Raw genomic sequence first — 24,290 nt, 5'->3', positions numbered from 1 at the left:
CGGCCCACAGTTAGCAATACACATGAATGATTGAAAAAAAATCCAAAAGATAAGTTTAATGCCAAACTGAAAATTCCAGCCATAAAACAGGTGGTGAAACCCTGACCAGGAAAGATACACAGTGCACATTTAATTCTAACATCTGTCCTCTGAGCATCTGAACACTTTTTCTCTGGAATAAGCACAGAAAGTTAAGAATGTACAAAACAAATGTGCTTTGTGCTCGCATTACACTCTGAAAAAGTGTACTAGTATAAGCAGGGCAAAACTACAACTGAATGCAATAAAATTCTGATCAAGCTGGGGCATGACAACATAATGCAATGACTGGTTATCAGAATTTGGTATAATAAAATTTGCCAACATCTAGTACTAAGACACCAGGTGTTGTTACAGAAATAGTTTTAGCATTTTTTGGAAAAACAACAGCTCTTCTTCAACTGTAAAGAGCAGAAATGGAAAAGAATTACATAAGCCAAGAAAGGAAATCTTACAGAATTTATTTGTACATGTATTTAAAACTGCTGGAGGAGTGTTTAAACTATATTGGTATAAACTGTTAGCTCTTCATGTCGTCTAAAAGCAGAATAGTTACACATTTCCTGAATCGCTTCGTCTTTTATTTTTTATTTTTGTTTTAACTCCAGCGTTTGAGGATTTGGGGTTGCATGAGATGTAGACACCTGAAAAAACACGGTATATCCTAGTGGCTTAAATTACTGTTGCAAACACCTTTCTTACGGTCCATTTGAAAACCTTTATTTATGGCTCCTCCTTTGCCCGTTGTGCAATCTCATAGTTCCTCTTTCACTTTCCTTCTCTTGTCATCCTTAATGTCATAGAACAGTTTTGGTCCAATTTCTGCAGAAAGTTCTTTAAAACCCGGTTGGTGGACAGTCTCTTCTCTATCACGGTGACAAGTGAACGCAACACGAACAACCATTTGCAGGTGGACAGGTGAAAATGCAGGGAGAGGCGAATGCTTGGACCAAAACAGAAAAAAAAACATCCTTGGTGCCATTTTTGGACTCTGCTCGCTGCTTTCTATCTGTAATAGCTGTGTAATTATGCAATAGCTATGATAATTATACATCTGCAAATTGCACAGAAATTACAGAAATCAGGGCAAGGTTATTTTGGAATTTCATGATTTTCTTTAAAAGACAGAGATGAGGGCGAAGACTCCGTACAAGAGAGCACAGGGGTAGGCCACTAATAGCTGCTGTCCATCCATGGCAAGAGCGGAGATGAAAATCTTTGAAGCCGAGAGACTGCACCAACCGATTATACCAGCTGTTAAAATGACTCCCAGCATGCCCCTGGAGGAGAGAGAGGACACAAATATGTTAGAATTTTAACTTATTACTAACAGAATGTCCCTAATGCATGTCTGTTGATACTTTAAGGTCGTTTTCACACCGCTAGTTCCATTATTTGGTTCGCACCAGGCAATAAAATTGTTATTATGTAGCAAATACACTCCAGTGTGGTCCGCGTTCACACCGGCAAACGAACCAAAACTGGTTCGATTCACGTGTCTCTGTTTCCCCGGTAAAACAGCGATACCTCCAGTTATCAACACCGATGTTCCTGTTAATACCGCGGGCCGTCCTCATCTCAAATTATCACCATGAACTCATAAAACAGCACCATGTAGAACTTTGTACAAACTCACCGCATCAGCCCAGAGTTCGGGTAACAGCAGCAGCCAACAGCGCTCAAAGTAGCGCGCAGCTCCTCAGGACGGGGCTGGGGTATGGTCCTTGGTCTTCTGTTACAAGCTCGTTGGTCAGATGGTCCGGAGGCTCTGTCCTCCATGTGCTGGTTCCAAACGGTGGCGAGCAAGACCAGTGCGCAATGACTGGGTCCAAGCGGGTACGTTCCGTCGTCTGCGCGCTGTTTCCGTGCGGGAAAAGCGAGAATGCGCTGTGGACTACAGGTCTGGCGCACTGCTCTGGTTCTCCGCGCTCAAGAACCACGGCTGGTTCCGAGGTGGTGCAGCATCCGGACAGAAGTGTGAGTCCAGTTTGGTTTGTTATATGTTGTTCTGAGCGTCCGTCCTCCGCGCATTTGGTTCTTCCCGGGGAAAGTGCTTCCTCAGGTCGAGGCTCCCCGCTCCCGCTCCTCTGAGCCCGGCCTGAACTGGAGCTGCCCCCGCTGGTTCAGGACTCTGGTTTGGATCTAGTCCGACTGTATTTCTCACACTAGGCTAAAAGCAGGGACTTTTTTAAGTTGTATCAATTGAATGGGCGATTGCCTATTGCCATAAAATTATTTGGTTAATTAAAGCCTAAAATAACAAATGTTGGTTGCTGTGTGATCACGGGGGAACACCGGGACTTCTCTGTGCGTGTAGGTCCCGAACAGGGGTACGCACCCCCAATTTTGACTCACTCTGGAGCCACACGTTCGCACGTACTTGCTCTGATCTTCGTGTGTTACATTCTCTGTATTGGCCATTGTTGGTAAAATGATTCGAAAATGAATCGCGTCTGCGTCTGGACAACAATCTGTTACTGCGCTGGAGTCGTACAGCGCGTCATTTCAGGCAGAGGAGACGCATGTCCCTCCCATGATGCATTTCGAATAGTCCGTTTGTCCATACTGTCTATGGTTTGGACCCGGGTTCGCGTTCACACCAGAGGAACCGCACCAAAGTTGGTCATTTGGTGCGGATTCAAGCGAACCGAGACCACCTCTTTTTAGCGGTCTCGGTCCGCTTGATTTGGTTCGGGTCCGAGTCCGATTGACGCTTTCACACCAACGCAAACGAACCGAACTAACCACTTTTGGTTCGAATGGACCGTTTGGTGCGCACCAAATACTGTCGGTGTGAAAACACCCTAAAGGTTCTATATTAGTCAAGATTGACTCTAGTGAGTGTTAAACCATGTTATAATGTTAAATAAACAGCTGGAGTTGTGTTTTGTTTCATTCACGCGTGTTTGAATAATCCTGCATTATTAGTCATTTTGCATCTCCAAAGCTCCAAATGCTCTGTTCCACCTTGTGATGTCAACAAGTGGTAGTTCAGAAGAGACTGGCAATTCCAGGGCTGAAATTATCTAAATGATTCTAGTGAAGGTGTGTGGAGTTTAGAAAAACAGAGGAACACTTCCTGTATTATCACATCACACAAGTTGGAAGAGAGTATTTTCTATTTTAGAAAATAACTCAGCCTAAATATGCAGGGTTTATGTGTTAAACATTTGTGAATGAAACAAAACACAATTCTAGGTATGTTTCTGATGAGGAAACAATATTATAACAAATCATAAAATAGAGCAATATGGGCCCTTTAAACACTGATATAACAACATTCGCAAGAAATATACTAGGTACAAATGTTGAATATGATTGTTTCTATTAGTAAATATTAATAGAATTATTCTATTAGACTCAATAGTTTGCTTTATTACACCAGAAAGCTGAACATTTATTTTAGCTGGGCCCCATTAGTATTAAGTATAGAATGTTGTGATGTCCTCTGTAACCCAACATGAGTTACTCTGAAGAAATGTATGTAGAGCCTTGTTAAATAAGATAAACAAGTTAAACTAAATACACAGCTAATGACAACACAGAGATAATACACAGTGAGTGCAAACAGTAGGAAAACACACAACTTTGAAGTGAAACAAAAGCGAAGCGGAACATCACAGTTTGCGTAGTAAGCAGCACCATTTTCCTACTACCCAAAATAACCATGCAAATTACCCCCTGTGAAATGTGACACATGGTATTTTTTGTTTTTTATTCAATTTTACTGCAGCTTTCACTACTTTTAATCATTTCACATAAACCTAATCCTTATTTTGAAATTATTCTTGTTATTTTTTCTCATTTCTCATGTTTATGTATTATAAAAAGAAGAGTTGCATGATTTTGGAAAATTTTGCAATGTCATATTGATATTATTGCAATATTTGAAGATACGTTTGACTCAATATTTCAGTTAAAATAAAACAAAGAATTACATGCTTTCATTTATGAGTGAATAAAAAAATACCCGAAACAAAAAAATAAAATTAAGGCAAATGTTAGATTGAATAAATTATAAATAAAATCTGCTTCGATTAAACATTCAATAATTTTATTATTATTTTTTTTAAGTTGTACATATATACAGTTGTACATATATAGGCCGCACCTGAATATACGTCACAGGTGTTCATGTCTTAAAGAACGTTTTCAAGTTCGGGCCATCTGCTTTTATTGCCTCTAAAACCTTTTGTCGTCCTTTTGCACTGAGTCAGCTCGTCACGCTGCTGTCGCCAAAGTGTCATCATATTCCTTATAGTTCGGAAATTACGGTATGTGCGATATCATTTACTCAGTCAGTCAATACCATGATATCGACTCTTTTGCGAGATACTGTACAGTGCAGCCCTAACAAAGACACAGCGACATAAGCACGCATTACAACAAAAGTGTCATGAATGTGTCCTTACTGTAGTGAAAAGAGGACTCCGAAGCTGGAGAGGAGGATCATGGGAAGGAGGCAGTACCCCAAAACACTGGCCACGCAGCCGAAAGACACGCCCGTCATACTCATCAGGTTCAGCAGACAGTACATGCCCAGACAGCCGATGGCACTGATGCCGTACACATACCCGAACTGGATCTTACCCGACTAAGACAAGACAGAAAGAGGTGTTGTTTAATGAAGGATTTGTCACATTAAAAGTTTCCCTACGTAACTTTACGGGTGGAGGGTCTATTACCGCCTTGTCTCCGTGGAGATGTTATTGCTTTGCCTGGAAGAGTACACATTATGGCTTTAAACCAGGGTCTCCAACCTGTAGCTCGGGAGCTACCAGAAACTCGCCACCCCCTTCCAAGTAGCTCCCCAAAGGATTTCAAAATTATACCAAAATTATACCATTGTGCTGATAAATAGCTTTTTTTCTTTTTTTGTGCACATAAAGCAGATGTCACAGAGAAAAACAATTAGTAGTAATATAACGTGACATTTTTTAAAATTCCCCAAACCCCCCTCCCATTACTCTTTTCCACTGTCTCCTGTGGGGATATAAAAAATATATATATAATAAAAAAAAAAAACATATATATATATATACAAATTAATAATGTAATAAAATGATAAAAAATAAAAATAAGAATAATAAAGTAATAGTTAAATAAAATAAAATAAAATAAATAAATAAATATAGGGAAAAGAGGGAAATTAAATAACAAAATGTGGTTAATTACATGCCTATTACTATTGTAGATGTATAATTCTGAAGTTCAACTTTTTGCACTAATAAATGGACAGTGTTTTATGTTTCTTTAATCGTCTCGGCCACTAAAATGAGTAGCTCTCTGGCATTTTTGTTTTATAAAGGTAGCTCACCGGAGGAAAAACGTTGGAGACCCGTGCTTTAAACGCATCTATCCTGCTTCTAGTCCAATGCCGTTTGTTTATATTGCTCAGTAACACCTCAAAAACATGCATTCTCACTGAAAGCGGGAGCACCTCTCCATGGATCTGACCTGCATCACATGTTCCTTTAATACTATACTGTAAAAGTCCAATGAGATTCATTTGGTCTTCCAATATTCTATGTTATTAGGTTCTTTTTTTCAGACCTAGGGTGTTATTTCATACCTGACAGTTTCGACTGCTCACTAGCGTCTTCCTCAGAGTGGTCACGTGATGTTGCTGTGACGTGTCTGGTCAGCTGATTTAAACAGGTTTTGGCGCTGTCTTCCTACCGGTGGAGGCAGGACGACCAGACACGTCTGGTCACGTGACCACTCTGAGGAAGACGCTAGTGAGCAGTCGAAACTGTCAGGTATGAAATAACACCCTAGGTCTGAAAAAATAACCTATACTGTAAAACATTCCATAAAAGTAAACACCACATCCATGGAGACAAGCAGGTGATGGACCCTCCACCAGAGATGTTACATAGATCACATCTTCAATAACTTGACAACAACAACTTGAGCATAGTTTACCAGAAGAAGTGTGGCTCCAAACGCCAAACAGAAGACCATGGGCCCAGCCAGGTCTGTCTCGTTCATGATGCTGCCGTCTGCTGCCTTCAGCGGGTGTAATACTGTCAGCGTCTTCTGCCAGATGTGGTCAAAGTTGATGCCTAATTCTACAGACACAAAAGGATTTGATGGTGAATTGCAGGTGTCAAAATTACAAAACTAGTAGTGGCAAAACTACAAAGTCCTTTACATGCGTCAGACGACTATAGTTTTTTTTTTTCTTTTATTCCAATAAAAATAACACCATATCTTAGCACTTCATCCAAAAATGTGGGCGGAAAAAACATCTTGTAACAGCTCTTTTTAAAATATACAATCTACTAAAAATTGAAATATCTCCAAAACAATGTAGATATTAGAAGTTATCAATATACACTACTAGTGAAAAAAGTTTGGAAACGCCTTCTAGTTCATTCATTTTTTCTTTATGTTTACTATTTTCTACATTTTAAATACACACAGACATCAAATGCACAATATATAGAATTATTTGGAAAAGAAAAAAGTGAAACAGCTAAACTAATCAATTTAGATTCAAATGCGAAGTAGCCACTCTTTGAATTTTTTACAGCACAGCAAACCCTTGACCCTCTTCTCAGTGAACTTCATGATAAATCTGAAATGTCAAATGTATAAAGCAGTGATCAAAGCAAAGGCTGACCATTACAGTCTATCCGAGTCTATTTTTTGTGTACTATATTCCGTATTTGTCATCCATAGTTTTGATTCCTTTTGACTGGTAGTGGATCTTCCATTCCATCTAAATATCATTGTCCAGTGTTTGTTTCTGGTACCTTCTAGCAGTGGGGGTTCATCATCGAAGGTGCTGTGGTACATGGACTGTGAGGCTGACGGTGTGTAGGTCTGTGTGGGCTGAAAGATCTGTCCTGTGTACGGCTGCTGGGGCTGCATCATTCCCGGGTCGGAGTACGCCATGGGCTGGGAGTAGTCATACTGATTGTACTGTCTGCAAACACAATAAAAACAACAGTAATGAACTAGTTTGTCTTCTGAAAAATCAAGGAGCCAAAGGAGGGACAAAATAATCTAAAATCATCAAGGTTTTGGATTTTAACAACATACAAAAGTAATACATTTTTAGGACTTTTCCAGATACCCAGTTGTTATGTATTGTTAGGTGGAAGAGTGTTTCTTTTTATAAACTTGCCCCAACAAGCCATTAGTGTGCATTGTGTAACTTTTCTGGTGGAAGGTCTGCAACCTGCTTTTCGCCATGGAGATGGAGATGCTTTGTCTGAAATGTTTCACAGTATGGCATTAAACCCTTCTATCATGGGGACCAAACCAGGAGCAATAAAACGTGTAATTGAATAAATGCAAAGTAATCTGTTTAATGCCATACTGTGGAATGGTGAAGAACCCCCAACCTAAAATTTACACAGTGCACCTTTAAGTATAAAATAATTATTGAAAAACGACAACTTATCCAATTTGTAGGGGTGGACAATATGATAAATTAATTAACATGTTTTGTTCGTATTCATTTCTTGAACATAAACATATATAAATAGCTAAATTACAGTACTCACGGAGGATTAGCTGTAGATCTCTGCATGCACATCAGTGACAACAAATTCCTGAATTTTTATCTGATCTCTTCCAGTTGCACAGCCGTGTTTTCTAATATGATTTCATCTGCTTTTTCATACCATGCTATACTATGCTTTTACATTCTCAAAATCAAATGTATCCTTTTTCTTACTTGTTGTAAGGGTCATTGCTGTACCCATAGCCCTGCTGGCCCTGGTCGTCCACACTGTAGCTGGACTGGTAGAAGTCTGTGTTGAAATTGTCAAATCCCGACATCTCTCACCCCTGTCAAAAACCTGAAAAATAAGAGGCACACTTTTAGCCTTTGGACATAAGGACACTAAATACACATGGCACTAAGGCTGTCAGGATTAATCTTAATTGATAAGTTAGTATGTAGGTCACAATAATATTACAAGCAAGAATTAATAAGTAAGTCATTTTGCCTGACATAAAAGGGTTATTTGAATGGTGATCTATGATTACTGTGTTTTTGTTGTCAGTTTTGTAATAGCAAAATCACATAATTATAATGTTTCTCCTCACAACAATCGTAACCCTATAGTTTAAAATTCTCTAGATCACTGTTTCCCAAAGACTGGGTCACAACTCTCAGGTGGGTCGCAAGAGATATTTTTGGGTCGCCTTGTCACAGTTTCCATGTAGGTCTGCAATATACAGTTCTGACACATGAGAGAACTAGAACTGTTTTATCCGAAATTGCTGGTTCAATTGAATGTTGAAAAAGAAAAGAAATGGGCAAAATTTAATTTCCAAATAGCTGAATTATGGATCCTTTTATTGCTGGTTTAATGACTGTTTTTCATTGCTTAAACATGAGTAATACTAATTGTTCAGAGAGACATGATCACGAGTCAACAATAAAATATCCTCATTAATTTTCAATAATGGTAAAATCCACCTTTATTCTGTGATTTACTAATAATGTCTATTGACTTGGATCGCAAAGGTTTGTGATTTTTAAAATATGGGTCTACAGAAAGAAAGAAAAAAAAGAAAAAAGTTTAGGAAACACTGCCCTAGATTACATGACACAAACAAATATAATATCCCACTATAGAAAGAACTAACAACAAGAAATGTTTGTTACTGCTCAAGTGAACACTTTGCAAGCTGCCCTAAGAATTTTAATGTACAGTTTTATCTGCAGACTGAACAAATCAGACAATAAAATAATAATGTCACTCACAAATTTGAGATTCAGTGCAATAAGATATCAGTCCAACATGTGGAGACACTGGTATGGCTGTCTTTTAAAAACATGAATGTTTATTGTTTTGTATTGTCACTGTCCTTGTCTGTTTTTTAAATGGACCATGAGTCCGGAATAAAGATGATGATGATGAAGTAGCAGCATATTTTAGCTCACAAATGGATCATTATATAGGATTGGGCATCAAGTTACCTATATTATAATAAATGTTACTATATTCACATCACTGTATTTTGAGCCTTGGATATATAGAAGTTTCCCTGCCTGAGGCTACCAATAATCTAAGAATAGCTGAAGTAGGCTAACAGTGGCTTAACAACATTCATTAGCAGCAGCACGTACGCCGGTTTAAAAGTGGCTGATGTTCATTTCACCGACGGCGATTTAACACAAAAGAGGTGACAACAAAATGTAAGAAACTATAAATACGAAACAGCTTCAAATACTTGTAAATGTCCAAGCCTGCACACAGTTGTAGTTAGCGGGGTGGCTAAAGTTTCCCGTTAACTACACAGGGCTATTATGTGCTGAGCTAATGCTACTTACAGACAAATAACAGAGAGTTTACTAAGAAACGGTCTCTCCAGAGTAAACAACCAGGATCTATCGTGCCTGCGCCCTCCCGATCACGCTTTTATCATCATCGTAAACGCTCCGGTGCGGTCTTACCAGCGGTGTAACAAATGCTCCAGCTCTGTGCCAGCGCGGTGCGACGTGTCAGAGCGTCAGGAGCGTCGGTTCACACTTCCGGAGAAAACAGGAAGTGGTGGAGAGGAGCAGTGTGCGACCTCTACCGGCGAGAGGAGATACTGCAGCCTGTTTAATGCCACGTTGATGTTGTTTTAAATCGGGGTGTCCAAACTTTTTTCCATCAAGGGCCACATATCTAAACTCAGAAGAAGCAGAGGGCTGATCGAGGGCCATAGACTGATGCTCATTACAGTGAATAATTGAAATATGTGCATGTTTAACGCGTTAGAATGAACCATCAGTCTTTATTCACGCTAAGATCCTTAAAACCACACACTAAATATTCAATATTAGCTTTATCAAGGTAGATTTTCAAAAAAACTTGCAGTAAAAAAATATTATTTAATTGATGCAAGGTAATTTGGGCCAATTCACCTGGAAGTCTGAGGGCCAAGAAAAAATTGTCAAAGGGCCGCACTTGGCCCCCGGGCCATAGTTTGGACATGCCTGTTTTAAATCCAATGAATGAAATCTGTAGGAGGTATTTGCTTAGTTTATTATTTTTGTTTGTTTAGTTAGTTTACTAATTTAGTTTTGTTAATTTGTATAATATAGTTTTGCTATGTTAATATAATTCTTACAAATTTCTTAGTCTAAGTTGGTATTATTTACGTTAGCACCTCTTTTTTGTTTTTGGTTTAATTTGGGTCACCTAGGGGATAAAGGAGGGTGGTACACGTAGACCAGAGTGCACCTGGGTGGGTCACGAGGAGAGGCAGCAGGAGTAGGCCTTAAACATGTATTCCTTGTTGCTTGCCAAAAAAATGGAAAATAAATCTTGGAAAATCATCTCTAGTCATGGACATTGATTTGTACTGCGTAAACCACATACCCATGGTGCCCAAAGGTGATTATTTGAGTTATGTTTAGTTCTGAGTTTTCCCACGCTTTTGTTTGTTACTTTTATTTGACAAATAGTCACTACAAAATCTAATGTTAGACTAGCGTTTAAATCCTGCAAGTTTTGTAGTGGTTTATAGGTCTAGGTCCGTGTGTAAAGGGCTATATTTTTAAATTTTTGTGCATCTTTAAATCAAAATCAAATTAAAACTAATAAAATACAAAGACACATTTAAGGAGACAAGGAAACTTCTTTTGCCAGAATCAGTTTTAATTAGAGTGACCAGATTTTCAAAATGAAAAAAAAAAAAAAGACATTCCTGGTTTGGGGTGCTTGGTAATAATAAAACTGTGAAACAAGTGTGTAATTATGGAAAATTGTTATGCACTTGGCACTAATGTGAGTCAGAATAGTCACATTTTCTTTGTGTTTTGATCATTTTTAAGCAGCTTTTCTGTATTTTACCTAAAGAAACATAAATGTATGCCTCTCTTTACTGTTGGCAGGGATCAAGTTGGTCAAAAATAGGACCACCTGGGACATTTTCTTCTATAAAATTGGGACAAATCGCTGATTTTGGATAAATCTGCTGGGACAGGGGACACAGGGCTCAAAACTGGGACTGTCCCAGGTAAACAGAGATGTCTGGTCACCCTAGTTTTACTGCCATTCATTGAACAAAATTCACAAACTAGGAACTGGCTTCGGTGTTATAGTGCAACATAACAATAATAGAAAATATAAACTTTTATATAAAAAAAGGCCTTAAATGCATTAAAAGAAGGTAAATAAAATGTTTGAATAAATTAATTGAACTTGAATATAGCGATGGGGGTGTTAGTCAGGACTGTGAGTCTCCTGAAGTCCCTCATCATCATCTCCACTGTCTTCTGGGGGCGTTGAGCTCCAGATTGTTACCACAGCACCAGGTCACCAGTCGGTCCGAGATGAGCCCGAAGAGAGTGGTGCATCTGCAAACTTGCAGTATAGGACTATGTGTTTTAATTGCCCCTTGGAGATAAATCGTGTCATAATGATTGATTGGGTAATTAGGTGTTTAGAGATACATTACTTAGACTCTACCTTCTTTTTTTCCTACGCGAAGATAGATACATTTAATAGTGTAACAAAATCAGACTAAAGTGGACTGTGAATCTAAAGATGAGCTTACAAGTAATTCCTCAGGCTATTGTTCAGTAAATTCCTCTTTCATCTAACTAGGCACAGCAAGTTAAATGTACTTTAGTTTTCATTCATAGAACTCATGTTGTGAAGCTGTGCCAACAAATCAGTCAATGCTTCAGATCAGAAATATGTAACCCAGGGTGGTCCTGGGCACGGGCGGACAGGGTGGCATGAGTACTAGAAAATAATTGCCCAGGGGAGTAAATCAGTGTCAGATCGCCACTGTAGTAAAACCATGCAAACTGACTGCCTTGTATTTTACTAATATGTATGTTGTGAATGTTACTTATATACACAAGTCTCCAATCTTTTTCCTCTGGTGAGCTACTTTTACAAGATAAATTGCCAGAGAGTTACTAGTTTTAGCTTTTACAAGAAATTGAGCATATATAAGAGCCACGGCGATCCTTAGATGAGCTGCAGTTTGAGGCCTATAAAACATAAACCATTATCCATTTATTAGTGTACAATGTTAGGCATCAAAATGATACATGATTTAATTAATCAAATTTTACTTATTCAGCACAATACGTGTAATTCAGAAATCCCTTGGGGAGCTACTTTAAAAGGTGTGGAGAGCTATTGGTGGCTTCTGAACTACAGGTTGGAGAGCCCTGAGTTAGAGTAAAAACAGGTTCTATTCAACAATAATGACATGCACAAGGATTTGAATATTTATTAGTGTTTGAAAAAAACACAGAAAAACTTTTGTTCAGATTAAATTCAAACACATCGTAACATGTGGAACAATAAAATAATACAGCTTGGTCATTCCAGGTCGACAAAACCAAGGCCCCTGCACTTAGAGCTCAAAAAATGCTGGAAGAAACAAAACAGGTGTCCAGGTGAGCACAGACTGAATGAACAGAGGGAGGATGTAGAGACGCCCTGGGAGGATCAGGGAATGAGGGAGGTAGTAAAAGAAGTACCAGAATAGACTGGGAAATGGAGCTGGACTCTTGGCAATAATATGTCACTGTTGAAGTTACTTGTCTCATTACCTGGTCCCCGAAGGGTTGACCAGGTTTTGTATTCACCCTATGTGTCTGTGTCTGTGTGTGTGTGTCTGTCCACAGCGATAATTCCGCCATTCGTCACCGATCGTCATCAAATTCGGTACGTGGGTCAAGCCCCTGTGCCCGATGCTGCAAAAAAAAGTTTGGTAACGATCTAAGGTCATTTGAGGTCACATGGGTCAATTGAAAGGTCACGCCATTATAAAGGATCGGCAATTTTGGCAATTTCTGAACCATCTGCGGGCTAAAATATTCACCCAATCATCGCACAAGTTGGCACACACATAACCGGGGTACACTGGATGTTACAGGTTCAAACCGGTCAAGATCACTTGAAGGTCAAGATAACCAAGGTCAAATATGCGTTTTCAGTCATAACTCCCCAAAGGATCGAGCTAGAGCAATGGGAGTGGTCTCAAAATCTCAGAAAAAATAGTATCTATTTATAATTCTGTGCCTTTGTATAGTAAAATATGAATAGTTTTCGAGATAATCGCTAATTAGAACAGTTCCTTTCTCTTTCAGTGTATGCCGTTATAATTCTAATTGGAACAAAAATGTCTTCTTTTTTTGGGTGATACACGACACACTGATCAACAGTCACACAATTAACATATACAGAACTCATGAATAATGACATTTTCGCTAGTAAACACAGACATTCTCATGCATGACCAATATCACACAAATGTTCATGGGCCTGTACAGATACACATGTTGCATTGTGGATATAATGATCATTTAATATGGGCTGGACTCCTCATAAACTGCTTCTGTGGTGATGAACTGCCCCCACAATGCCTCATGGGAGACCAGGTTGCGCTTGTTCAAGTTGATCTTAGTCTAACTGACAAGTAATGTGCTTTTTTCGTCCTGAAAGTAACTGTTACTTTACCACAATCATTAAGATCGCTGTGAGTAAAGGAAACTGGAGCTGAATGCAAGTGAGCCCTAGTGTTAGAATTTACAGTGAGGGCCAAACTCATTTTCCATAGAGAACAATAAATATTTAATTAAACGTCTAGGTGTTTAAACGTAATATTTTTTCAGCGGTAAAACGGCAGAATGAACTTAACAAATAGAAGTAACCTTTTCTGCAGCGTTTAATTTGCTGGCCTTATTTACCCCAGCACTTTAAAACTATGAAATTGAAAATAGCACTATTAAGAAGAAGCAATTGCTACTCCTGGCACATAATAATAAAAGTTGAGAAAAACAAAATGTCATTACCAAATCGGTGGCTGCCTGACATGGATCATTTCTCTGGCTCATAAAACAAAATCAATTTAAAACACAACACAAATACTGGCGCAAACATCCGTGACTAATCATGAGGCAAAACAACTGTTCCTCTCATCCTCCTGGAGACTTTGAATCGTTTTCAAACTTTAAGGACATGCTTTTCTTCCTAATCCACGAAAGGGAATTGAAAAGTGTTGCACAGGCTAATTGAATTTAGGCCAATGTACTGTCAGGCTTAGCATAAAGTATGTTTTTCCTGAGCGACTGGTTATGCAGTTAGAGTTAGAATTGTAAGAGATAAAGTAATTGCATTGTATAATTTATTTCTGTAAATCAGGGACTGCAGATGGAAACTAACAATTTTGCTATAACCTGGTAAGGAACATGTCTGTACATTGGATCTTCAAATTAAGACTACTGTATTTTTCTGACTAAAAGTCGCACTTTTTTTCATGGTTTGCGTGGTCCTGCAACTTATACTCTGGTGTGACTTATATATTAATTTTTTCAGACTGACAGCTGCGAGAGGGTGCTTTAGACTTGTGTGTCAGTATCTAATACTCCTATTACTCTTGTACCACTGTCACTGCACTCTACTGTGCATGTCTCCTGTAGAAAGAGCCACTGTCTCACTTCAAATAGTGAAATGTTCATCCGAAAGCGGTAATCGAGCAGCAGAAAGAAAGTTTGGAGTGAGCGAGAAACTTGTGAGGGACTGGTGGAAAGCGAGGATGGAGAGTACAGCTTCACGGCAACCGACCGGGTGCACCATGTAACTTTCCTGGAAGTGACTGGATGAATCGACAAAGCCTGAACTTCAATGGCAATCAAAACCATCCTTCAAAAAGGCCGGAATAATTCTAACTGGAACTGATGCTGAGTCTGGCGACACCTACACAGAAGAGGAAGCTTCGCTCTGTTTACCTCATGGATCTATGGTTTATGTCTGGAGGTTGCACAGAAGTGACACAGAGGATGAAAAATTCAATGGATTTAGTGATTTGGAGTGAGATCGTGAGTTTGGTAAACTTATATTATGTTGTTTATGCTATAATTATCTGAATAACTGTTAATATGTTCATTTAACATATTAACACCTGTTCAGCCTGTTGTTTGGTTCTATTGTTACTAGAACTTGCATTTCAACATGAAATGTCGGTTCCTGGTCTCTGATTTTACAAAACACATTTCCCCAAAAAAGTGTGACTTAAAAGTCCGGTGCAAATTATATATGTTTTTTTTCTTCTTCGTGCACATTTTTTCAATAATGTATACATCATAGACCAGACATGTCAGACTCAGGCCCGGGAACCATATTTGGCCCACAGCTCATATCAAATATGTATTAGAGTTGACCCACCGGCTGACACGCCAGTATGGTTCATGCACTGCTAATACTGCTACTACTAATACTACTACTACTAATACTACTACTTTCATAAACTTGTAATGAGAACAGATGCCAAGTATTTGTATCTGCTTTGGACCCATGTGTATCAAAGTAAATCACAGTCCAGCAAACTGAGCTTGGATGAGTGTTTTCTTTATGATTTTTGACTGTTCACAGTTGAAAGATTGGATTTTCAGTGGAGCAAATTATTATTTTTGACTGGTTGTTGGCTTGTGAAAAAAAAAAAAAAAGAGGAAAAAAAAAAAAAAAAAGGAATTCAGAGAGTTCAAAGGCTACAGATAGACTATAGAGACATTATTTATTTGAAATGCTGTTATTATTTTATATTATGCTTGTTCTGGATTCAATGTTTAAGCAAAACTGTTATTAAACATTTATTTTAATAAGAAAAGGTTTAACATTACATACCTCGAAAGAAGAAAAAACATGCAGATGTTGACATTTTTCAAAAAATATTTAGTTTGGGCCACAACTTCCCAGTTTTTAATTTTGGCTCCTCTGTGAATTTGAGTTTGCATTTATAAATGGATAGATCTAACCCTCTAGCCGACGTGTTCCAAATAAGAGGTGACCGTGGGCGTGCTTCTGGCTCCACTGACTCTGGCTCCAGTTCACTTTGTATAACGAAAACTTTGCCTCTCACTCTCCGTTAATGGTGCCCGGAGTCAGGACTAAACACGGGGGAGTCAGCGTTTCAGATTCTTGCAGCTAAAACCTGGAACAGTCTTCCTGAACATGTGAGGCAGAACTCTACTCTGACTCTGTTTAAATCCAGGCTCAAAACCGTTCTGTTTGGCTATGCATAAGACTGAAAGGCTTTTTTATTCCACACTCTCTAATTTAATGTCTCTCTCTTTTTAATTTTATAATGATTATTTATGTTTTGATTTGTTTTTATTGTGATTTTAATGTATTTCTTATTCTGTAAAGCACTTTGAATGACTTTGTGTACGAACTGTGCTATACAAATAAACTTGCCTTGCCTTGATAAATTCCCATTCCTAATATGAAACTAAGCTCCAAAGTCAGCTTCATTTGACTGGAGATGAATGGATGACTTTATGCAGTCTGCGGTACATCCCGGTGTGCAACTTTAATCCACAATCTCCATCGTTAGTTTCTATGTGATTTCTCCGTCATTATCCCTGCCGTGTGGGGTTTGGAGGTGCATTCTGGGATTGTGTGACGTCAACTGCAGGAGTTCTATGGCACACAAAGCCAGTTTATTGCAGACTCCTTTTGGTCGTAGGATCTGGCAACCCACAAGGAGCTCATTCTGCTTTCTGACTCTATTAAGCCTAAAGGGGATGTACTTGATTTTGGACCATGATAGAAGAACAACAGTGTCTCTGATTGGCTAAATTTGTCTGTCCCTGAAAGTTGTTTCCTTGCGTTTCTGATTATTAGGTCCATAATTCAAGAAGAACAACATGCACAGCAACCAAAATGTCAAGTGAACTACAAGAAATCAGAAAGTAAGAAGTCAGATACTGGTCCTTTAAGAGCCAAAAGACAAAATTATAAACATGAGCATCTCTTACATCAGTTGGACATATGGATAAAAACAGGTTTTGAAAAATCCTATATTTCAGCTACTTTACTGCCCACTGTGCCTGTTATGAAGCCCCTCTAGGCTACTGCTTTTTTATTATTTATTACAACACATAGATCATACATCTGAATACTCCATTCACAAGGGGAAACATCACAGAAAAAGTTGTTTGAAAGTAGTTGTTTTAACTTCTAATAGACTAATAGAACAATAGGCCTTTTGCTATAACTTATGAGACTTGGGAAAGGGCCCATATAGTACATTATTTTCTGATCAATGTTATAATGTTTTCTCATCACAAAAATACATGTAGTTGTGTTTTGTTTCGTACACACATGTTCAACACACAAACCCTGCATATTTAGGCTGAGTTCTTCTTAAACAAAAAACATTGTTCCAACTTGTCATGTCACGTGGTAATACAGCAAATGCTCTACTCCATACACCTTCACTAGAATCATTTGGATTATTTCAGCTCTACATTTATATGATGATGGTCTGAAAAGAAGATGCAAAAACTGGTGTCGCGTCTTCACTTTTTATTCCACGTTTAGACAGGCAGACGGATATGTTAACGCAAAAATGTGTGGAATTGGATTGGGGATACTTCTGCTTAAAGCAACAAGGGTGGGCATATGGAAGTTTTCAAGCCATGCATTTTCATCAGCTACTCCTTTTTTTGCTGATCCTTCTCTGTTCACTAATAGTATCTCTGCATATTCTGTACATTTGTTGGGAGCCTCCTGTAAGTTTATTAGAGCTGCCAGGGCAGTTTGAAGGTCCGGCACGTGGAAATGATCTGACCTGTTTGTTTCTGTGTACTGTATGTATGTGACGTAAATGTGTACGCGACCTGAGCAGATCTGACCAGAGTTTTGTTTCTTGGGCAGTGTAGACAGAAACACTATGGTGGAGCATATTCAACTTTTCCACTCTGGAGGGTAGTGTCAGATTTTTTGCATTTTTAAGCCCCCAAAACGCCATCACCGTCTAAACGAAAGGCATTTCCGATAAAATATTTTGTTGTTTTTACCCACAAGCATTCTTGTGTAAACAGGCCCTAAGAGTAGCTGTGAAAACTATCATTTCATGACATCACAAGGTGGAACAGAGCATTTTAAGCTTTGCAGAAGACAGACTAATAATAAAAGTTTACTCAAGCATGTGTGAGTGAAACAACAACTCAACTCCAGGTCTGTTTTTGATGAGGGAACAACATTATAACATGGCTAAAAGCTCACAAGTGTCAAATTTTTTGTAATACAGGGCCCTTAAGCGCCACAGAAGTGTTTGTGTTTCTAGCAAATATTTTGAAAGATGCAACTTTACAGAGAAAATGTGTGGTTGTAATTTAGCTTGAACCAAAAAACTCAAAAATAAGACAAATATGAGACAAACAGAAGCCTATAAATTGCCCTGAGGATTAACAGTGCTAACAGTGCTAACATATTCTTCACTTTTGGTTGGCTTTTCAGTAAAATGGAGCTCCCCTTTAAAGGTGCACTGCGCAGCTTTTCTAGAGGAGGATCTGTCACCTGTTTCTCTCATGGGCGCAGGTTTGGTCTCAGCTTTGGTGGGGAGATTATCCAAAAGAAATCGTTTTTCAAAGTTTAGTGCGCAGTGTCTTCTGGTGCTGGCCCTGCCGCTTCCCCAGTTTAGGCTCCTGACACCACTAATGACATCACTCTGTTACAGCCAATGAAACAGCGGCAGGTGTAACATTATCATCATATCACTGAATACATCTCAGAACGACTGATAAACAAAATGTGAACTAAAACATCTTCAATTAATTGGAAAAATATCAGAATAAATTTGTATTTTTGTTTATTACAATAAAATGGTAATACTGGTAGGGACTATTTTGTCTTCCCCAAATATTGGTTGTGACATGTCCCCACCGTCCCTATGTAAACCTACGCCCTTGACCTGTCTTCATGTCATTGTTCTGCCTGGAATGTTCCACAGTATGACATTAAACAGATACCTTATTACATTACAGGTGGCACTATAGCTCAAAAATACCAAGGAAAACAGACATTGTGACTGTGAGTGGGGTCGCCTCTCCGCAGATCTGACCTGTAACTTGTTCTGGTTTGGTCTCCATGAAGATAGAAAGGTTTAATATGTCACACTGTGAAACATTCCAGACCAATCAATACCATACATGGAGAAAAGCATTTGACAGACACTCTAACAGGAAAGTTACACAATGCACCTTTTACATTATAACAGAACCCAGTCATTAAGCAGGAGATGAGCTCAGGCATATTTCCACTAAGCATTCTCATGATTGCATTTAGGTCATGTGATCAAATTAGCGCTCACATTACAGGAGATTATCAGAGATCGCCAACTGGTAAATGTCCACACAGGGACACACAAACATCTCCGGTGCATCCTCCATAATTTGTGTCACCACTCATCCATGTGCACTCGTAATTATATTTCCTGTATATGTTTTCATTTCAGCCTGCCTTTTTACATCTAGAGAACAACAACTGAAATCAGCTAAAGCCCTCCACACACTACAGAATCTTTCAGTCTTAAAGGTCCTATAGTAAAGAACATTGACTCTGATGGGCTTTAAGAAAGGTTAGAATGCTGATACCTCCTTAAAACATACCTGGAGTTGTGTTTTGTTTTGTTTCATTCACACATGTTTGAGTAATTCTGCGTTATCACTGTATTTTTTAGAATATAAGTTACACTTTTTTTCATGGTTTGGGTAGTCCAGCAACTTCCACTCCAGTGTGACTTATATATTAAAATGTTCACACTGACAGTTTTGAGAGGGCGCTCTAGGCTTGTGTGTCTGTATCGGCTACTCCAGTTCTGTACCACTGTGACTTAGTGCTCTACTGAGCATGTCTCCTACAGAAAGAGCCGCTGTCCTGTCTGTATCCTGTCAGTCGATTGCACCATTACTTCTGTACCACTGAAAATTTCAATTTTAACTGACTTCATTGACAAGCAAAACCATCCTGTTGGGATTCAGAAGGGCCAGAATAACGTGAACTGATGCTGAGTCTGACGACAGCTACACAGAAGAGGAAGTGGCACTCTGTTTACCTCTGGAGGTCGTGGAGTAGCTCAGAAGTGACACAGAGGATGAAGAATTCAATAGATTTAGTGATTTGGAGTGAGATGGAGAGTTTGGTAAACTTCTTCTGTTCTGTTGTTTATGTTATATTTTTCTGAAGAACTGTTCATATGTGACGTTAACAGTCTGTTGTTCTCTGGTCTGTTGTTATTACTAGAACTTGACTTTCAATATGAAATGTCGGTTAGTGGTCTCTCATTTTATAAAATAAATTTCCCCCAAAAAGTGTGACTTATAGTCTGTTTTTTTTTCTCTTCTTCATTACACATTTTAGGCTGGTGTGACTTTTACTCTTGAGTAACTTATAGTCCAAAAAATATGGTACTCTGTCTACATCCCGCTCACAGTCAGAATGCCTGTTTTTCTAGGTATTTTTGAGCTTTAAAACCACTTGTAATTGAATTAATGTAAGGTAGAGGTGTTTAATATCATACTGTGGAACATTCCAGGCAGAACAATGACATCTTCATAGAAATCAAATCCTACTGAAAAGCGAAAGAAGAACTCTTTAAGTGTTAAACATGTGTGAACGAAACAAAACACAACTCTGGGTTTGTGATGAGGAAACATTATAACATAGGTCAGAAAATAGTGTTTTGTGGCCCTTTCCCATGTCCTCCAAGCTGTAGCTAAGGGCCTATTGTTCTATTAGTCTATTAGAAGAAGACAGAACATTAAACAACTACTTTCAAACAACTTTTTATGTGATGTTTTCCCTTGTGAATGGTGCACAGGGAGTATTCAAATCTGTGGCCTGAGTGTAGTTATAAATAATAAATAAAGCCGTGGTCTACAGGGGCTTTACATCAGGCACAGCTCTAAATTAGCTGAAGTATAGGGTCTTTTCAAACTATACCTGTTTTTATCCACATTGAAAACTACCGGTCAAAGTTTTAGAACACCACACTTTTTCCAGCTTTTTATTGTTTACTGTTTACTCTTGACCAAAACATATTCTAAACTTTTGATTCATGAAAGTGTCCACCTTTGGCAGATATATATTGGTTAAGTCCTGGCTAAATCCTGTTTAAGACCTGTTTTTAGTCCTGTTTTTAGACCCGTTTTAGTCCTGTTTTTAGACCTGTTTTTAGACCTTTTTTTAGTCCTGTTTTAGACCTGTTTTAAACCTGTTTTAGTCCTGTTTTTAGACCTGTTTTGGACCCATATTTAGACCTGTTTTAAACCTGTTTTGAGACCTGTCTTAGACCTGTTTTTAGACCTGTTTTAGACCTGTTTTAGTCCAGTTTTTAGACCTGTTTTAGACCTGTTTTTAGACCTGTTTTTAGACCTGTTTTAAACCTGTTTTGAGACCTATTTTAGACCTGTTTTAGTCCTGTTTTAAACCTGTTTTAGACCTGTTTTAAACCTGTTTTGAGACCTATTTTAGACCTGTTTTAGTCCTGTTTTAAACCTGTTTTAGACCTGTTTTAAACCTGTTTTGAGACCTGTTTTACACCTGTTTTAGTACTGTTTTTAAGCCTGTTTTAAACCTGTTTTGAGACCTATTTTAGACCTGTTTTAGTCCTGTTTTAAACCTGTTTTAGACCTGTTTTAAACCTGTTTTGAGACCTGTTTTACACCTGTTTTAGTACTGTTTTTAGACTTGTTTTAGTCCTGTTTTTAGACCTGTTTTAGTCCTGTTTTAAACCTGTTTTAAACCTGTTTTTAGACCTGATACGCTTTCACAGCCCGGTATCAAATGACCCACGGCTCGGTACTGGTCCCCGGGCGAGGGGTTGGGGACCCCTGCCATAGACTCTATAAAGTCCCCGAATAGGCTCCAGTCAAGTGAAGCTGACTGAGGCTTACCGTTATGGGGAATTTGAAGCAAAGTTCCATATTAGAAATGAACATTTATTTAACAGACTAAATTGAAAAAAAAGAAAAGAAAAACAGGATCATGTAGAGCTGATAAATGTACAGTTTTGTTTTGTAGGTCAGAGAAACGTTCTTGTCATACTTAAGCCATCATCAAAGTGACATCGTCTTTTCAAACTCATCCATTTTTCACCAGGTCCCTTTTTATCTCTGCTGCAGATGAGATGATGACCTGCCACCCACCGCTTGGCACAGTGGACAGGGGGAGGCCACCCATGGGTGCTGGAGCCGTCAGAGCAGATTTACAGCGGGCTAAAATAAAGCGCGCTGCTGTTAAGTGTAGCGCGGCCCGGTTTGCCCTTCAGCTTTTATCTGCGCGTCCCCTGATACTGGAGCTTCATTAGGCATTCTGATCAGGCCTCTTACACCACGCTTCATATGGCAACACAGGACACAAACAAGTTCACTCTGACGCGCTGTAAACGGCAATGACTGTTTTATTATACACGTTTAAATTTACTCAAGAGCGTCTGATTTACATTATTGCAATACAAGATGTCCAAATTTCTGAGATTGTTGTGACTGTGCTCTTCAAATCACTTTCTCACCAAACCTGAAGCAGAAAATAACTTACGGTTTAACAAAATATGATGTCTGCCTTTAAATAAATCAAAATCTTTGGGTTTTGATAGCTTTTAGTTTTGTTACTCTATCCTGCAGCTTTTCCTTTACAAAATGATGTGATGATGATGGTTTATGTGGTAACTTTTCTGGTGGAGTGTCTACAAACCAACGTGTGTCCGTGGAGATTATTTTGCTTTCCCTAGAATTTCATAGTACAGCTTTGAAGTATTTCCAAAAAAAACAAGAAGGTGACACCACAAGGTCAAATTACAAGTCAGATTTGTGGAGACAGGACCCTCCTCACAGTTTTTATTTTTATTTTTTATTATTATTGAGGAGAAGAATAGAACACTTGTAATTGAATAGGTACAAGATAAGATAAATGCCATGCTGTGGAATATTCTGGGACTACAGCATCATCATCTCCATGGACACAAGCAGGTTTTAACATCAAGAAAGACTAGTTTGTTTGTGAAAAACCTACAGAAGTTAAGTGCTTTGTGCATTTGTGGACACGGAAGAAGTTTGTATTTGCAACTGAATATTGGATTTTCAGCTTGTTGCGCTGTTGTGATGTTTCGATCAATCAGATTCAAACAGTAGTCATGGCCCTCCATGTTTTCTGATCTCTTTCAGTGGGTTTAATCTTGCAAAACAATGAGCAATCATAATGTAACACCTGCAATTCACAGGTAGCTTTAGTAACAAAGCAAGCCAGTCAGTGTATGGGTCTTACAGCCATACGGCAGCGTTTATTTACAAAAAATATTAAAAGGTGCTTTTAACAAGTGAGGATACTACTGCAGGGGTGCGGCTCCACCCTAAAGCTGGGGTGAAGGAGACATGCTATAATGTGAGGAAACAAACAAGATTAATACAAAGAAAACCATTACCACAACTGAAAACACCCATTTACAAGTGCCACCATCACCAATAACTATAAATAAGGTCACCCTCTATGTGAGCCCCCTCCACACCCAGCTACCTCCAGCCCACACCCACTGCAGAGCTGTAATGAATTAACAATCAAAACTAAAACTCAAAAACGGCAACCAGCACTGAGCCTCTCTCATCTGGACTGTTAAAACCCAGAAATAGCCGTGTGTTAGGCCTGCTCAGGAAGAGGAAGTCACCTAGTTCCCCTCTGACCTTTGTGGTCTCTGCCATGTGACACCTGTGTCACATGGCAGAGACCACATGATCAGCTACCTTGCCACAATAAAGACAGGAGGGAGACCTGGTGCAGATATAACAATCTCTGCCTGAATCCTTTAAAAACAAATGAGTTGATTGTGGACTTTTGGAAGAACATGAACAGCTGCTCACTGCCCCCTGTCTACATCATGGGCACAGAAGTTGAAGTGGTGTCCTGCTGGAAATACCTGGGTCTGCACATCACTGACAGGTTAACGTGGTCCACTAATGCAGCCAACATGGTAAAGAAGGCCCACCAACGCCTGGACTTCTTGAAGAGACTCAAGGCTGCTGGACCAGGCCTCCAAGCTCTCATTTCTTTTTATAGATGTGGGCTGGAGAGTGTGCTGACCCGGGCCATCACAGTTTGGTACGGCCACTGCTCAGCCCAGGACAGGTAGACGCTATAGCATGTGGTCAGAATGGCAGAGAAGATCACCGGTTGCGACTTTACACCCATCAGTGACATTTACGAGGAGCGCTGCAGGAGACGGGCCTGCAGGATCATGCACCCCTCCCACCACCTGTTTTTCCCTCTGCCTTCTGAGAGGAGAACATCAAACCTAGAACATCTCCGCTGAAGTTTCCCAAGGCTGTCAGACTTTTGAATGGTACACACTGACCTCCTGCTTAGGCTGCATCTCTATCTTGTCACATGTTTTTCTTGGACTTGGTCTGTTGGAGCTGCTAAATGTTTGTGATGTACTTTTTAATATTGCCTGTTTATTTATTTTTTAAATCTCTCTTGATCACTGGGCCTCGAGCG

The 24,290-nt window shown here is 39.0% G+C and overlaps 1 protein-coding gene across 2 annotated transcripts; it reads right to left on the bottom strand.

Moving 5' to 3' along the window:
* Nucleotides 1–484: 484 nt before the first annotated feature.
* On the bottom strand, nucleotides 485–9,539 carry yipf5 (Yip1 domain family, member 5). 2 transcript variants are annotated; one of them, XM_020917899.2, is made up of 6 exons: nucleotides 9,458–9,539; nucleotides 7,727–7,850; nucleotides 6,798–6,970; nucleotides 5,965–6,110; nucleotides 4,452–4,633; nucleotides 485–1,319 (listed from the first exon to the last, which is right to left on the bottom strand). In XM_020917899.2, exons 2-6 carry the CDS (start codon nucleotides 7,828–7,830, stop codon nucleotides 1,157–1,159), a joined length of 768 nt encoding a protein of 255 aa, XP_020773558.2. In that variant the 5' UTR covers nucleotides 7,831–7,850; nucleotides 9,458–9,539; the 3' UTR covers nucleotides 485–1,156. The 2 variants fall into 2 exon arrangements, with proteins under 2 accessions (XP_020773558.2, XP_055004774.1); XM_055148799.1 differs by having other exon boundaries at nucleotides 9,335–9,473.
* Between the last annotated feature and the right edge of the window lie 14,751 nt (nucleotides 9,540–24,290).

Source organism: Boleophthalmus pectinirostris, unplaced genomic scaffold (genome assembly GCF_026225935.1).
Source record: "Boleophthalmus pectinirostris isolate CB_2022bp ecotype Guang Dong unplaced genomic scaffold, ASM2622593v1 HiC_scaffold_12, whole genome shotgun sequence".
Taxonomy (NCBI): Eukaryota; Metazoa; Chordata; class Actinopteri; order Gobiiformes; family Gobiidae; genus Boleophthalmus; species Boleophthalmus pectinirostris.
Note: the sequence above shows the minus strand (reverse complement) of the source record. Positions and strands in the feature narration are given on the sequence as shown.

Excerpts from the sequence above, each read along its gene's own strand:
- yipf5 (XM_020917899.2), bottom strand. The coding sequence starts at position 7,830 with ATGTCGGGATTTGACAATTTCAACACAGACTTCTACCAGTCCAGCTAC. Across the intron at positions 6,971-7,726 it reads AGCAATGACCCTTACAACAA|ACAGTACAATCAGTATGACT; the intron begins GTAAGAAAAAGG and ends TTGTGTTTGCAG. Across the intron at positions 4,634-5,964 it reads TTGGAGCCACACTTCTTCTG|TCGGGTAAGATCCAGTTCGG; the intron begins GTAAACTATGCT and ends GTCTTGTCTTAG.